This window comes from Apium graveolens, chromosome 10 (assembly GCF_009905375.1).
Source record: "Apium graveolens cultivar Ventura chromosome 10, ASM990537v1, whole genome shotgun sequence".
Taxonomy (NCBI): Eukaryota; Viridiplantae; Streptophyta; class Magnoliopsida; order Apiales; family Apiaceae; genus Apium; species Apium graveolens.
Window position 1 is genome coordinate 229,753,331 of NC_133656.1, and position 17,348 is coordinate 229,770,678.

General features: G+C 37.6%; 1 protein-coding gene across 1 annotated transcript; it reads right to left on the reverse strand.

Moving 5' to 3' along the window:
* Positions 1–16,095: 16,095 nt before the first annotated feature.
* On the reverse strand, positions 16,096–17,348 carry LOC141693818 (GDSL esterase/lipase At4g10955-like). Its single transcript, XM_074498988.1, has 2 exons — positions 17,216–17,348; positions 16,096–17,088 (listed from the first exon to the last, which is right to left on the reverse strand). The coding sequence occupies exons 1-2, from the start codon at positions 17,269–17,271 to the stop codon at positions 16,122–16,124; spliced, it is 1,023 nt and encodes a 340-aa protein (XP_074355089.1). The 5' UTR covers positions 17,272–17,348; the 3' UTR covers positions 16,096–16,121.

The following is a 17,348-nucleotide window of genomic DNA, read 5'->3' on the forward strand; positions in this document are numbered from 1 at the left end:
ATGATTCAATGGCCCGTTTTAATTCCGAAAAATGTCTAAAAATTCGTATTAAATATCCGAAAAATCATTTTAACATCACAGCTTCTTTGGAAAAATATTTTCATCAAATATCTTACGTGTTATGTGCTATATGTGAACTGATTAATGTGTTATATGCGTATATGAGCATTGTCTAACTGTTTTAATCGTAACTTTCAATGCGTAAATCGTATTTGGGTGAAACGAAGGGTAGATGAAGCCTTATGTCGTCTAGGGAACGATTAGAATAATGTGATATTGATAGGAGAGAGAAAGGGGAAGCGACACGTGTCACCATCTCAAATGACGACACGAATCCCTACGCCAGTTGTCCAACAACTGTCATGTGTTCAAACACATGATCGTTGAAAGGCATGCGAGGCGAGGAACGCGAGGCGGTTTGGTGAGACCTCGTGGGCTCACACTTTCGTGGCCATAAAAAGCTAATGCTGGAAAAATTCCTAGCCGCAAGATGCGACCAGGAATTTTAGGGGGTAGTTGTTATGTCCGCTTTTGGTCATGGGCCCTAAACAGGTCCCCATGGGTGCATTGAATAGCTGGACTCTCATGTGTGGGCTAGAATCATGGATTAATGTGACTTGGGCCAGCACATGCGGGCTGGGCTCGTGACATGCGAGCTGGGCTCATGACATGCGAGTTGAGCTCACACTTGTAAGGTAGGCTCACACTTGCCATCTGGTGTCCACACGCGAGGTGGGCTTAGGTGTCCACACGCGAGGTGGACTCAGGTGACTTCACGCGAGATGGGCTCAGGTGACAGCACTCGAGCTGGGCTCGGTTGCCCACACGCGGGCTGGGCTCAGGTGCCCATACGCGGGATGGGCCCATGAGCCCACATCTTGTCAAAACAAAGGTAACATTGTAGTACTTTGCGTGCAACATGAAAAGTGACTCATGGATGACTGAGTTGCTCGTAGATTTCGGGGCTGACACGGGTTATTCCTACAATTACGGGTTATTGCTCGTAGATCTTAACTAACTTTCCAAGCCACTTAACACCAATTAATCAAAGAACAATCTCGAACAATCTCGAGCTCAATTCGTTAAGGGTTCGGTTCGGATCAGTTAGTTAAGGTCTCGAACTCGAACACAAAAATATGTTCGTTAAAAAAACGAGCCCGTGTCGACTTTTTGGCATGTTCGGCTCGAACACGTCTCGGCTCGGTTCTGCTCGAGATCGACTTGAAAAAAATTCAAGAAAAATATTTTAATTTTATACATCGGATTATTTAGATTTTTTATAAATATTTCTCAATTATTGAACCTTACAAATGTCAAGATATATATTTTAGTAATCTGAAAAAATGTTTCAGATAATTTTTTTTATTTAATTTGATATTCTAATCATTAAAAAGTAATTTTACTACTACTCGTAACTAGTATTTATTCACAGTTTGGTGTTTTGATTTTTCTTAAAACTATTTATAAATGATCCAACAATACGGATGTCAAGATCTATATATCTGAGTTATATAATAAAAATTTTAGGAAAAATAAATATCTTTGGTTTAGTTGACTAGTACTTCTTAATAGTGTTTAGTCATATATTGATATTTTGATTTTTTAAAAATATTTATGAATGATCCAACCGTATAGATGTTAATATATATATATATATAGGGTCTTACTCCATTGAGAACTTTTTTTTGGTGAGATATGAGATTTAATATCAACCATAAAATTTTAAATATATTTTTAATCTAGCCCATTCATTTTAAGTCTCATCATCTTCTCTAACCATCATCTCTTCCATCTTCTTCTTTCTACTTACCACCCACCATTACCTCCAACCACTGGCAACCACCATTTCCGGCCACCACCACCACTGATGACCACCACTACCTCCGGCGATCACCAGAAAATCACCACCGACAAAAATAAAATCACTACCGTCAAATCAAAGATCACCACCGGAATACAAAAAATCACCACCAGATAATGAAAAATCACCGACGGAAAAGGAAAATCACAGCATACATCCAGGAGAATTTAATATCATGGTTAAATCTAAGCCACCCATTTATTTTTATTATCCATCTTTAGTTTACACCATCATCTATCTTATCTGCAACCTGCACCACCCAACCACCCATCTGGCCGACAACAACCATGACCTGCTGCGACAACCACCCCTGACCATCACCTATAATCAACACTGTTAAAAAAAAATCACCGCGATAAAAAAAATCATTAAAGTTCAACCACCACAATCACTGCCCTGCAAATACCTCTTGCCACCCTCCGACCACCACAATAAAACAAATCACTACTGTTAAAAAAAATCACCATAATTAAAATATGAATCACTATAATCAAATTAAATTAATCACCAAACTATAACCATTATCTTTTACCACCACCTAAAAATCATCCAATATCATACCGAAATTATCATATTTAAATACAAATCACCACAATTGATTAGAAATTTTTATCCAAAAACCAACCGATTCTTTGGATGAATAGATCGTATACATCTGAGAGAAGGTGATAGAGAAGACGACGGCAGATTCTGACCTGAATTCAGTTTTGAAGATGGGAGAGAGAGGGGACGGGGGCTGGGTCGGTGGTTGATGGTGATGGCGAGGGAAGGAAAGAGAGAGATGATGGAGTTGATAATTATTAGAAAATATGGTGGGTGGAGGAAGATGGAAGAGGACGTAAGGGATAAAGACTGTGAAAGGGAGAGAGAGATGTGGAGGGGATAAACATATGTGATTGAAGATTAAAGCCGGAGGGGAAGAACAGTGTCACCGACGGCAAAAAGCGGTGGTACAAGGATTGAGGGATGAAATGAGAAGATGATTACTGTAAGTAGGTGGTTGGGAGAGAAAAATACGTAAGGCTGTGATTAAAAGGTGTATACAAAATAGAGGGCTGAGATTGGATCTCAGTTCTTATTTTATTTGTTCTCATTTGAGTAACTCCCTATATATATATATACACTTTAGTGATAAGACAAAATTTTCAGAAAAAATAAATTTATTTTAGTTGTTATTTTATCTCGGTCATGGATCATCTAGGTCTTTGATACGTTCTTGCACCCGCACATACGGTTTTAGGGGGATCTGGTCGAAAGACCGGCCGGCACCCACCCGATCTACCCCTGAATTAACCAGGATCAACCCCAGCTTTAATTAGGCCATCTCTGACAGTGGAGATTTAGCAGTATTTTCTTATGATGATCTCGTCGAGTTTTAAAAATATTTATGAATATCCAACCATATGTATGTCAAGATCTATATATTTTAGTGACATGACAAAATTTTCATAAAAAAATAAATTTATTTTGTTTGTTATTTTAGTTGATTAGTTTGATCATGACTTCTTATTAATGTTTAGTCTCATATTGATGTTTCAATTTTTTTTAAATATTCATGAATGATCTAACCGTACGAATGTCAAAATATGTACTTCCTCTGTCCCATCCAATTATATACTTTTTTTCAATGTTCGACATGTATCTTAAGGTGAAATAAAAAACATACTTCCATGGTTTATTTTTAAAATTTTACTTTTTTGTATTAAACTTTAAATATCAAATTTTTATTTAGAAAAAAAGAAGTTAAAATAATTTATGCAAGTATGTTATAAATGAGCGCTAAAATGCGTGTCGGCTCCCCGTCCCCCAATGTATACTTTCTAGTTGGACAAAGGGAGTATATTTTAGTGATATGATCAAATTTTTAGAAGAACATAAATATATTTGATTTGCTATTTAATAGTCAACCACTAAAATGTCCGTTTAAAATGTCAAATCTGTCACAATTGTCATTATTTGCGACAAACAAAATTCGTCTAAAATATCTGTGTAAAAAATTCTTATTCCGTCAAATATTCTAATTCGAACATATGTTGTAAGTGGATCCATAATGGTGAAATATACAGAGTAATTTAAGAAAAAAATAAATAAATAATCTCTGCCGCAAAAGTTCATTTTTTTTGTCACAAAAATTCATATAATCCCCAAAACTTATGACAGACAGTTTGTCGCAAAGTTGTGACCGATTCGGTTAGATTTTTTTTTTAAATTTATGTCAGAATTTGTGACAAGGTTGGTTGTTAAGTTGTGGCTATATCATTTCCAGCGACTGCGACAACATCCATACTAGTTTGCGAACTTAAGAAAATATGATCCTCCTTGCAATTTAAACCTTGCCATCATACAGAGGCTTCAAAACTATACATCTGTTATTCCTAGTGGACTAACAATGAGATTTACAGAAGGGGGGTTGAATGTAAATCTCAAAACTTTTTCTAGTTTTGAGCAGTTTCAAAGGCTATGTGTTTAAGACAAACAAGTATATGAATTGCTTTAAGCTAATACAGACAGATATATATTCAAACACTAATGTAAAGAACACAACAGACCTTAAAAACTTTTCTGGTGGATTGTTGTTCCACCAGAGATGGTATTTCAGAAAATCTGTGATTCAAGAAGTTGATCACAGCTGCGTCCTAGTACAAACTAGATAATTTTTCTCTCAAGATTTTTCTAAACAGCTCTGGAAAAATTCTTTTCTAATTACTAGCTGCTACTTGGTTTATATATTACCAAGTTTACAAGTGAAGACAAAGATAAAAAGTACAATAATAAAATAAGTTCTCCACTTGTTTCTTCTCCATTTTACTCCAGTGTATTGTTGACTATTGCCTCTTTATACTAGAGTAGAACGGCTGCTTTTTCTGATATTCCTGAAATAGGCTACCACATCTCAGTTGTCTCTGTCAACCCATGTGCCTCTGTTTGTAGGTACAACTACCACTTGTCAACTGCTATTTAACAGAACATCCGTTGAAGCCTTCATCCGTTGATGGCTTTATCCGTTGATGTGTTAGCAGTTGAAGCTCTATCCTTTGATGCACTCATCCGTTGAAGGATGTTATCCGTTGAAGCTTTAGAGACATCCGTTGAAGCTTTGTTTCTCATCCGTTGAAGGTCTTTAAGTTATCCGTTGACACCATTTCATTTATACAAAATTACAAGGCATGAAATATTTACAATTGGTCTTCCTATCTGCATATCCTCTAGTAGTCAACATGACTTATAATTTCCCTCAACATTTAAGAATTATATCTCAAATTCAGAGACTGAAATATGCTACAACACTAGACTTATTTCTAAGTAAAGCTACACCATCAACGGATAGCCAAAATGGTCTTATCCGTTGAGGCTACAAACACTAGATTTCTACTTAAGTGTTTTGTTAAACATATCATCAAACTAATGCACATATATTACTAACAATCTCCCCCTATTTATGTCTATAAGAATTGTAGACATAAATTCAAGGTTAACTTGATGATAACAAAACACTTAACAAATATATGAACTGAAACTAAGTAGAAATTTAAAAGTGCTGCAAAAGTGTATGTACTAGAAGGTAATTGAAGATTTACAGTATTTCCAAGGGTGCTCCTCTAGCCTGAGCAAATTATCTTTTTCTTCTTTGTTCCCTGGTTTTCTTTCCTAGCCCTTTGTCATTTTCCTCAATTTGGAGTTGGAGTTGTCTGAAGAATTCAGCTTCATCTTCATCACTGATATCCAACTTAGATTGCATTTCTTTGAGAGTTTCATTGCTGGCAATCTTGAGTTGGTCTTCAAGTCTGAAAAATCTTCTGACTCCTTTATCATCTCTGAATTCCATCAACCAATGAGGTGATTTGTGAATTGTAGTTCCCCTTTCTTGAATGAGTAAGGTTCTGGGCAAAGCATTGGGCTCCCTCCAAGTTTTCCTTATGTTGGCAATCTTGTTGAGAATTTCAGTCTTGGCAGTCCTGGTAAAGCCAGAATCCTTTTGTATGGCTGAAAAGACTCTGATCAAGGTAGAATAGCCTTCATTCAGAATCCTGTAGAGAGGCCATGTTCTTTCCCCAGCTCCTTTGTATCTGAACACCAATCTCTCTGGTAGCTGTCTGTAGGCAGCAATTCCCCTTACATCCTCCAGCTCATCCAGATAGAGTTCAATGTCTGAAATTTCTTTTATGTCACAGATGTGAACATAATCATCTTTAAAAATGGGTGGCTTAGGGTTAGGTTTATGTTTTTGAGTGAGTTTCTTAGAGTTTAGGGGAGGTGTAGATTTGGATTTTCTTTTCTGTTTCTTTGGTAGTGGAAGAGTGGTTAAAAAAGTAGGCAAATTGATGGTGTCCCAATCAATAGGTTCCTCTTTTGGGATGATTGGTTCTCCATGGATGTTTATAGTGGGATCAGCAACAAAGGGTTCAAGTATGGAAGGTAGAGATTTAGTTTCTTCAGTGTTGTCTTCACTCCTTCTATTTGCCTTGGCCTTTCTTCTGTTTCCCTTCTGCCATTCCTCTTTTTCCTCCATACTTTCACCAAATATACTCCCAAAAACCTCATCTAAGTTTGCAATCTTGTCTTCACCCCTGACTTCAATTCCTTTCTCATTTTCAACTAGACTTGACTTTAGCTTTTGTTCAAGCTTTGCTTGTGCTCTTTTGTCAGCCTTGAGTTTTTCAGCTTCTTTCTTTAATCTTTTGGTTTCTTCCCTCTTGGCTATTGAGAATTTGGGATGTCCTTGCATCACACATATGCTCTTTCCCTCTCTAAAGATAATAGCCATGTTTCTCCTTACTGCCTCATCCATGGTCTCCTTGTGTTTTATGATGCTAGCACCCAAAACTTTATCTTCATCAGGCTTTGGAAGAGGAAAGTCCACTTCTTTCATCTGAGCAAGGTCTAGAGGGTTCTTTGTGGAGTCCTTGCTGGATCTAGTGTTGGGCTTGAGAACCATAGGTTTTAGATTCTTGAAAGAAGTCTCTCCAACCTTATTTCTCCTTTCTGGCTTGTGCTCCATATTGATTGGTTCAACCTTTGTGCTATGTTTCACAGATATTGATTTATCTTGTGTAGAGCCAAACAACTGTTGCATCCTTTCATCAATTCTCCTCCTTTGCTCTTTCACTTGAATTTCAGCTGCTGCTAGCTGGATTAAATCAATTCCATCAGGCTTTCCTTTGATTTGAATGATTGGAGAAGTAGTGATGGCAGGAACTAGCACTTTAGATATTTGGATTTTTGTAGATGGCTCTCCTTCCCCTTCCCTTTTACTCTCCCCCTTTTTGTTATCATCAAGGAGAGGGGTCAAGCCCTGTGCTTTTGCCAGCTGCATAAGTAGATTTGTTTGAGATTGTTGGTTGTAAAGAATGGTGGCCACAGAATCTTCAATAACTTGAACTCTGTCTTCCAATTTGGCCAGCCTCTTTTCAGTATGTGATTCCTTTTTCAATCTCAACAAAATGTCCTGCATTGTACCATAGGGCATGACTGAATCCAATTTTTCAGAATTGTAGGATTTCAAGTCAGCAATATCCTTTCTGAGTTCATCCACACTCAGATTCTGTCTTACTTGTTGCAACTTCATGAGATGCAGTGAGTCCAAGTGAGCTGTAAGGATAGCCTTTGTACCAACATGAGAAGTTTTCTGAATGGCCTGTTTGATAGTACTGATTTATTTGACTAAGGAGACATTGAATTGCCCTGTTGTAGACTCCTTTGTAAAGGCCCATTCAGGTAGATTTGGAATAGAACTAGGGCCTTCATCTCCCCCTAAGTTCATGCTTCCATCAGAAGAAACAAAGTCATCATCATCAGAATTTACTCCAAATTCTTCAAATGACTCACCAGCTGTTGAAGGCATCTTGTTAATAACAGCTTTGTCCCTTTGAAGAGATGCTGATGTATGTACTAGATGTAGTGTCTTTTCTGCCTCCACATTGCCCTGTGCAGCCAATAATTGATAGGCTGAAACAGGATGAGTAAAAGTGTCAGCATCCAAGGAAATGTTATCAATAACAGCTTTGTAATGTTGCTGAAATTGTCTTTCCTTTTCAGCATCATTCACAATCATTGACTCACTAGCAATGGCTGGATCCATCCTTATATCTGTTGTACCTGCCTTTCTCTCATTTTCTCTATGTTCTTGCATCAAGGGCTCCCCCTGGCTCACACAACTCACTCCCTCACCTTCACCTACTAAGGTGGTACTTCTCTCACTTACTTTTGCCATGCTGGAAAAAATAGCATGCATGTTTGAGCTCTCAATCTCTCCTTTTGCCTGTGAGCAACCCAGCCTCTCACTCAAATTGTCACTCCCTTCCCTCAGTCCTAGAAGTGATTGTACAGTAATCAAGTCTTCTACACTTGGAATTGTTTCAGTTGTGTGTGTAGAGACTATCAACGGATGAGGAATAGCCGTTGAAGGTGAAACTGATGGTATCAATGGATAACTGCTGTTAAGCTTATCCGTTGAAGAACAACCACTTCTCAACGGATGAGTGATATCCGTTGAAGAAGGAAAAGAAGTAGAAATTGAAAGTGATATAACTGTTGAATCTGTGTAGATTGATATGAGTTTTGGTGACACAGATCCTTCAATTACATCTGAAAGAATTTGCGGGTGATCCAACAAATCATCTAAAAGATGATGATCACCTGTATTTGAGTGGGGCTCCTCCCTGAGTTGTAAAGAGGGAGAATCAGGAATTGATGGGAATAACATATCCACATCTAGAGATGGTGATGAAGTGTGTGGTGATTGATGTGTGTTAATTGTGAGAGAATGGGGCTGTGACTCCACATTTGTTGGAGCCACATCAAACTGAGTTTGAGAAGGCATAGATACAGATGGATGTATCTGGGCAGTGTGTGCACCCTGTGTAGAAGATTGGGTTCTTGCTCTCTTTCTTCTAATAAAGGCTTTTGTTGGTGAGTGTTTGGCTTTAGTGTCCCTCCCTCGTTTGTTCTGTATTCCTGGTTGGGAACTATTTTCAATAGTTACATCCTTTTGGGAGGATGCAGCTAGGGATATGCTAGTAACCCTTTCAACCATCACATCTTTTTGAGAAACTGTGCCTTGGCTAGCTTGGGAAGCACTTATCTCTCCTTCCTTATCCTGGGGGTTTCTTTGATGTTCACCCCTCCCCTCACCACTCACACCCTGTTCACTCCCCTCAGGGTTAATGGTAGATGTTACAACTGTTGTCTTTTGAGAAACAACAGAGGTAGTTTTCTTTGTCTTTGATTTTGAAAGTTTAGTTTTGGTGACCTTGGTAGGAATCTGTTGGGGCATTGTCACAGATTCCATGGCCACACTAGAAGATAAAGAAATAGAGGGGTTGGAAGAAGAAGGAGTTGTAGAAGCAATTACCTCACTTACCTGAGGTACATTCATGATTGGTAAATATACCAATGGCACACTGCTGTTGAGATTCATTCTCAATAAATCTGCAAGAACTCTTTTCTCTTGTGCCCAGCACTTGAGTTTATTATTCTCATTGGTTATGACCAAACCTTCAGCAACATGGTTAGCCAATAACATAAAGAATCTAGCATAATAGATGTTATTAGATCTATTAGCTTTGTTACCTAATCTAGTACCCAATTCTAGCATAACATAGTTGCTAAAATTAAAATACCTATCAGAAACAAGCATATAGAGCATATTAACAAGAGATGAAGTTATGGCATCAAAATTGCTAATTTTCCCAGAGAAAACCTTGATAAAGGCATCCCCAAGAAAACTCCATTCTTTCCTAAGGCCTTTTCTTTTAATACTCCCTAAACTAGCAGAGTTAAGAGAATAACCTATGGAATCTAACATGCTGGATACATCATTATCAGTGTGTGGTGTCATGGCATTGTTCTCAGGTAATTTAAAACATGCTAGTAAATCATCACAATTAACACAGTGATTTTTACCTTTGAGGGTGAAGGAGATAGTCATATCTATTGAGTTGAACTCAACAGTTGTCCAAAGCTCCTCAACTACTTCACAGTAAATCGTTGGGGCTTCCAGCATTGCATAGCTAAGTTTACAGTTTTTGATGAAGTCCATCATTTTGAGATAATCGGAGTGGGCTTCATTCTTTTCTACCAAAGCTATGAAATTGTTCTTCTCATAGATGAACCCAGATTGAGACATAATCTTTACTACTGGTGCCATTGTTGTGAGTAGAAATTGCAGAGAATAACTTGAAGGTTTTGCAGAGAGAAAATGGTAAAAGCTTTGAAATTTCAAGAAAGCGTAAAGTAAAAATGAAAAATCAGAAGGGCTTATATACTTTCTCAAATTAAAAAGCATAAATAAAAGATTAAACAATAAATATATGTAAGTGAATTTCAGCCGTTTAAGAATAAACTGTAAGTATTCTAAAAACTACCTTTAAAACAAATACATACAGCTGTATGTATGAGTATCAACGGTTAAGACAATAGAATCAACGGCTGTGAAATACCTGAATCGACTGATGTGATATTTCAACGGATAAAGTAAACTGTCATCCGTTGAAGAGCACTTCAGTTTTATCCGTTGACGGATAAAAATTTCCAGAAATGTATATGTCTTTCAACGGATAATGAACATCCGTTGACAGAACAATTTTGACTTTCAACGGATAGGGAATATCCGTTGATGGAATAATCTGTGTTAAAAATCAAATTTGTTCTAGCAGCTAATACATTTCATGCTTCAATACAGATTGCAATAAGGACATGAATTTTAAGAGTAATTAAGCATACCTAACTCACTTACCAATCTTGTGAATGTTGATTCATCAAGTGGCTTGGTAAATATGTCTGCAATTTGTTGTTCACTTGGAACAAAATGAAGTTCCACTGTACCTTTCATCACATGTTCCCTAATGAAGTGGTACTTGATATCAATGTGCTTGGTTCTTGAGTGCTGCACTGGATTTTCAGTAATGGCAATGGCACTTGTGTTGTCACAAAATATTGGAATTTTGTCAACAGTCATACCATAGTCAAATAACTGGTTCCTCATCCATAGTATTTGTGCACAGTAACTACCAGCTGCAATGTACTCAGCTTCAGCTGTTGATGTGGAAACAAAATTCTGCTTCTTGCTGAACAATGATACAAGCTTGTTCCTTAGAAATTGACAGGTGCCTGTTGTGCTTTTCCTGTCTATTTTGCAACCTGCATAATCTGCATCTGAGTAGCCAATTAGATCAAAACCAGACTCTCTAGGGTACCAAATTCCTAGATTTGGAGTCCCCTTGAGATATCTGAAAATTCTTTTAATAGCCACTAAGTGAGATTCTTTAGGGTCAGCTTGAAATCTAGCACAGAGACATGTAGAAAACATTATATCAGGTCTACTAGCAGTTAAATATAAAAGTGAGCCAACCATGCCTCTATAACTTGTAATATCCACAGACTTTTCAGCCTTGTTTAATTCAAGCTTAGTGGCAGTGGCCATGGGAGTTTTTGCAGGTGAACAATCCATTAAGTCAAACTTCTTTAAAAGATCATAAATATATTTAGTTTGACTAATGAAAATTCCACCACTAACTTGTTTAACTTGTAACCCAAGAAAGTAAGTTAGCTCTCCCATCATGCTCATTTCATATTTACTTTGCATTAATTTAGCAAACTTTTTACAAAGCTTATCATCTGTAGATCCAAATATAATATCATCTACATAAATTTGTACAAGTATCTTAGAGCCATTAACATTTCTAAAGAAGAGAGTTTTGTCAACAGTACCTCTTGTGAAATGATTATCTAGAAGGAACTTTGACAAAGTCTCATACCAGGCTCTAGGTGCTTGCTTTAGTCCATAGAGTGCTTTCAACAGATAATACACATGGTCTGGAAAATTTTGATCTTCAAAACCTGGAGGTTGGCTTACATAAACTTCTTCCTCCAATTCCCCATTTAGAAATGCACTCTTGACATCCATCTGATAGACTTTGAAATTGGCATTAGCTGCATAGGCTAGAAAGATTCTGATGGCTTCAATTCTTGCAACTGGAGCAAATGTTTCATCAAAATCTATTCCCTCTTGTTGAGAATAGCCTTTAGCAACCAATCTGGCTTTATTCCTTATGACAATGCCATTTTCATCCATCTTGTTTCTGAATACCCATTTTGTGTCAATGGAACTCTTGTTCTTTGGCTTGGGTACCAGCTTCCAAACTTTGTTTCTCTCAAATTGGTTCAGCTCTTCCTGCATAGCTAATATCCAATCTGGATCCATTAAGGCTTCTTCCACTTTCTTAGGTTCCTCCTGAGATAGAAAACTACTATACAGACATTCATTTTGAGTAGCTTTTCTTGTTTGCACTTTAGATGATACATCACCAATGATCAGTTCAAAGGGATGATTCTTGGTCCATTTCCTTTGAGGTGGAAGATGTGCTCTAGATGAGGTGGCCTCAGTATTTTCGTGATGTGAGACAGAGTTTTGATCAGTTGAAACTCCCCCTGAGTTGTTGGTCCTTTGCAGGGAACTTGGAGTTCTATCAATTGATGATGTAAATCGATTATCCGTTGATGAACTATGATCAACGGATGCTTCATTATGTACTTCAACGGATGATGCACTATGTCTTTCAACGGATACTGCATTGCCTCTATCAACGGATGCAGAATTCTGACTTTCAACGGATGCAGTATTTTATGCATTATCCAAGGGCATATCTTGAATCCCTTTTGAAGTGTCATTTCCATCAATCTCCTCTTCACTATCATCACAATATATCTCAATGTTGTCAAATTTGAGTCTTTCATGGTGTCCCTCATCTGTTAGTCCATCAATCTTTTTATCATCAAACACAACATGCACAGATTCCATAACAATGTTGGTTCTTAGATTGTAGACCTTATAAGATTTTCCAGCTGAGTAACCAACAAATATCCCTTCATCAGCCTTTGCATCAAACTTCCCTTTATGGTCAGATTGATTTCTCAGTATAAAGTATTTACATCCAAAGACATGAAGAAAGTTTAGAGTTGGTTTTCTTCTCTTGAACAACTGATAAGGAGTCATGCCTTTAGCTTGATTGATCAAAGAAATATTCTGAGTGTAGCAGGCACAATTAACAGCTTCAGCCCAGAAATATGTTGGTAACTTTGATTCTTCAAGCATTGTTCTGGCAGCCTCAATTAAAGATCTGTTCTTTCTTTCAACTACCCCATTTTGCTGAGGTGTTCTTGGAGCTGAGAACTCATGCATGATTCTATTTTCTTCACAGAACAGCCTCATTGTCAAATTCTTGAACTCAGTTCCATTGTCACTCCTGATATTCCTAACCTTCAAGTCAGGATGATTATTGACTTGCCTGATGTGATTGATAATGATGTCACTTGCTTCATCCTTTGATCCAAGAAAATAGACCCATGAAAACTTTGAGAAATCATCTACAATCACCAATCAATATCTTTTTCTTGCAATTGACAATACATTGACTGGTCCAAACAAATCCATATGTATCAGCTGTAATGGTTCATCAATTGTTATTTCAAGCTTCTTTTTGAATGATGCTTTCCTTTGTTTGCCTTTCTGACAAGCATCACACAAACCATCCCTTGAGAATTCAACAAGAGGAATTCCTCTAACTAAGTCCTTTTTGACTAGATCATTCATTGTCTTGAAATTCAAATGGGATAGCTTCTTGTGCCATAGCCAACTTTCAGCTGAACTTGCTTTGCTGAAGAGACAAGTAATAGATTCTGCATCTGTAGAGTTGAAGTCAGCTAAGTACACATTTCCTTTTCTAACTCCAGTTAGAACCACTTTGTTGTCTTTCTTACTGGTGACAACACAGGCTTCTGAATTGAAGGAAATTGTATTCCCTCTATCACATAGTTGACTGATGCTCAGTAAGTTATGCTTGAGACCATCAACTAGTGCAACTTCATCAATTATGACATTCCTTGTTGAAATCAAGCCATATCCCATAGTAAACCCTTTGATGTCATCTCCAAAGGTTATGCTAGGGCCAGCTCTCTCCTTAAACTCTGTGAGCAGGGAGAAATCTCCTGTCATGTGTCTTGAGCAGCCACTGTCCAAGTACCATAGATTTCTTCTTTTTCCCTGGTTGCTTGATGAACTAACTTCATTTTCCTCAGAATCAGCCATGAGAGCCAAGTTGACATATTCCACACTTTCATCCTCTTCTTCTCCATCAGCTGCCCAGTCTTTTTCTTGAGTAATGAAAGCCCTCTCCTTTTGCTTGAGCAGATCAAAATATTTCTTTTTGTAATCTACTTGGTCAAATTTCTTCTTTTCAGAAGTTGGTTTTCTGCACTCACTTGCAAAGTGTCCACTTGTACCACAATTGTAACACTTGAACTTGGATTTGTCCACCATGTTCTTATGAGGTTTAGTGGCTCTAGTATTTTTCTTAAATTTCATCTTTGCAAATCTTCTGGACAGAAATGCAAGATGCTCATCAATACCATCAGAGTTATCTTGGCTGGAGTTGTCTTCATTCTCAGCAACTTGCTCCTTACCCTTGCTTGATTCTGATTTGCTTGTGCCATCTTTGGAGTTTGATGTAGATCTCACAGTTTCTTGTCTGCATTCTTTTTCATTTTCAGCTACCAAGGCAACGGAACCTCCTTTCTTTCTTCCCTTCTCCAATACCTCATCCTGTTCCAGCTCTAGTTCATAAGTCTTCAAGATTCCATATAATCTTTCAAGAGTGAAGTCCTTATAATCTTGAGAGTTTCTCAAGGAGACAGTCATGGGTTTCCATTCCTTTGGCAAGGATCTTAAAAATTTAAGATTTGAATCCTTCACCTGGTACACTCTACCATACAGCTTCAGTCCATTCAACAGCTTTTGGAATCTATTGAATGTGTCATTTAAAGATTCATTTTCTTCAAAATGAAAATACTCATACTGTTGAATGAGAAGCTGCATTTTTATTTTCTTTTACTTGTTCTGTACCTTCACACAGTAGCTGAACTGTGTCCCAAACCTCTTTGGCAGTTGTGCAATTTATCACATTATCAAACATATCCTTGTCAAGACCATTAAACAAAATGTTCATAGCCTTCTTATCCTTGTGGACTTCTTCTGTGTCTTCCATTGTCCATTCTGCTCTAGGTTTTGGAATGGATTGACCAACAGCAATTGTGACCGTAGCAACTGTGGCTACTTTGTGGGGAATGTGAAGACCATTCTCAATGCAGTTTACATAACCTTCATCTTGGGAGAGTAGATGAAGGTGCATTTTCACCTTCCAATGGTGATCCTCCTTGCAATTTAAACCTTGCCATCATACAGAGGCTTCAAAACTATACATCAGATAACACAATGAACATCCAGACGGAATTAAGTAAAAATTAAACACCTAAACATCAATAAATGTAAATAACTGAACTTGGAATGAATATTAATTATTGGGATAGGAAGATCCATATATGTAAAACATTCAAATCCATCGCTCTATTTTAGGGGTGTAAACGAGCCAATTTTTTCGTGAGCTACTCGAGCTCGGCTCGTAAAAAATTCGAATTCGGCTCGATTACTCGAGCTCAACTCGTAAAAAAATTTGAATTCCGCTCGTAAATAATCGTGCCGAGCTCGCGCTCGAGCTTTTCGAATTTTTAACCGACCCGACCCCGAGCTTCAAATTATTCGGCTCGTAAGGTTCGTGAGCTTTATCAAGCCTCTATTATTTTTAATATTTGTATAATAAATATATTTTTATGTAAATATTTAATATTTATGTATATTATTTATTTTTATCGAGTCGAACTCGAGCCGAACTCGAGTCGAACCGATCATATTTCGAAGTTTTTGTTAATATTTAGTGAATTAATTCGAGTTTTCGACCCGAACTCGAGCCTACCGAACATTTTACGAGCCGAGTTTTGAATTTGAAATTAAAGGTTCGATCGAGCTCGAGTGCGAGTTCAAATTCGAACTCGATCCCGAACTATTTTAATCGAGTTAGAGCCGAGCCTGAAAATGCTCGATTACACCCCTTGTCTATTTCACGCATTTCTGCTTGTCTAGAAAATGCTTGGTCTAGAAAAGACTAGTAGTACATGTGATTTCAAAAAAAGAGAAGAGAGAAACAAATGGTACTATCTCGCACACAGCATAAATTACAAATTTACATTTGAGAAACCTATGCAAATTATACATTAATTATCGCGATTCACGACACCATAGCACTTTACACTTTTTATAACTAATTAATTGCGCACTTGAATTGTCTTTTCGCAAGGCAATAAGATTTTGACCTCTCGCCTAGACAATTCGGCATAAGATTGCATCCATCACATGTACTATATATATACCCTATGAAAACTTGCAGAACATGGACTCCCAATCAGTACTTTGTGTCCACCACTGCGCTAGTGCATGGGCATCCGTATTCTCATTCTTATTAATCACTAGATAAGCTGTTGGAATCAGGTGATATGTCTCTGTACTATACCCCAATGCACATGATGTAATTATACCTCCCAATGAAATTTGGGTCGCACATTTTCCGATTCTTGAAGCACCAATGTACTTCATTGTCTTCCTGTGCCTAAAGTACGGGATGTACTCCGAACAAATTGGATCACGTGGATTCACATATAGATACGGTGTCCAACTCGATAACACGCCGAAGTGGTTATCATCTGTACGGTGATGGCCCTTTAGGCTCACTGATAATCCAACCTTGAGTGCACTTGCCATGATTCGAGCCCCGTGTTTCAGTATCTTGTTTTTGGTTATTAGGTCTAATGCTATTCTTAATGAAGTGAATGGTGGATTGAAAAGGTGTGTTTCTAGGTGAAATCCCATTTTTACCGTCTTTCTCCCCACTGTTAGTGCAATAGCTGAGCCCAAAGAATGGCCTGCAAGCCACACATTTTCAGCACCAGCATCATCTACTAGTTCTTTGACGACTTGTAATGCCTTTATAACTCGGGGACAGTCTTGAAGTTTGTTTTGGAAGCACGCAATCTCGACATCCAGTATGATGTCTTGGTATAATGTTCCTAGTTTAAGTAGTGTTCCTCTCAATGCTAATATATATCGCGGAGGATGCAGTTTGGAATATGCTTTTAGTGGGGATTTGAACTCATAAACGGCTCCATATATTGAGAGATCTGAATCATCCTGAAGCACTTTTTGTACTTGGAAGTTGAAGAATTTCCACCAGGGAGGCGCTAGAGCTTGGAGACCTTCCCGATTGTTCTGACGATCAAGTTCCAAAATGTAGACGCCTTTAACTAGGCTCGAAAGGATTGATGTTTGGTGGACTGTGTTATTCCTGAAAAATAAAATGCACATATATTCAGACTTGTGTAAGTACTTGACCAGAGATTATCCTATTACAAAAGCAAAACGCCGAAGTTGAAAAATGTAAAATAATAATAAAAAAATTGGGTTGATTGTACCAGTCGATTTCAGTTATGTGTACGGGTCCTGACAAGTTGAAAGTCTGGGATTCCATTAGCAAAATGGGATAAAAGGGTCTCAAAAGGGTCTCAACCTTGAGGACTAGATGGATTTACAACTGAAATCACATCA

Coding starts and splice junctions, on each gene's coding strand:
- LOC141693818 (XM_074498988.1), bottom strand. CDS start 17,271: ATGGAATCCCAGACTTTCAACTTGTCAGGACCCGTACACATAACTGAA. Junction 17,089..17,215: donor CACATAACTGAAATCGACTG/GTACAATCAACC, acceptor TTTATTTTTCAG/GAATAACACAGTCCACCAAA.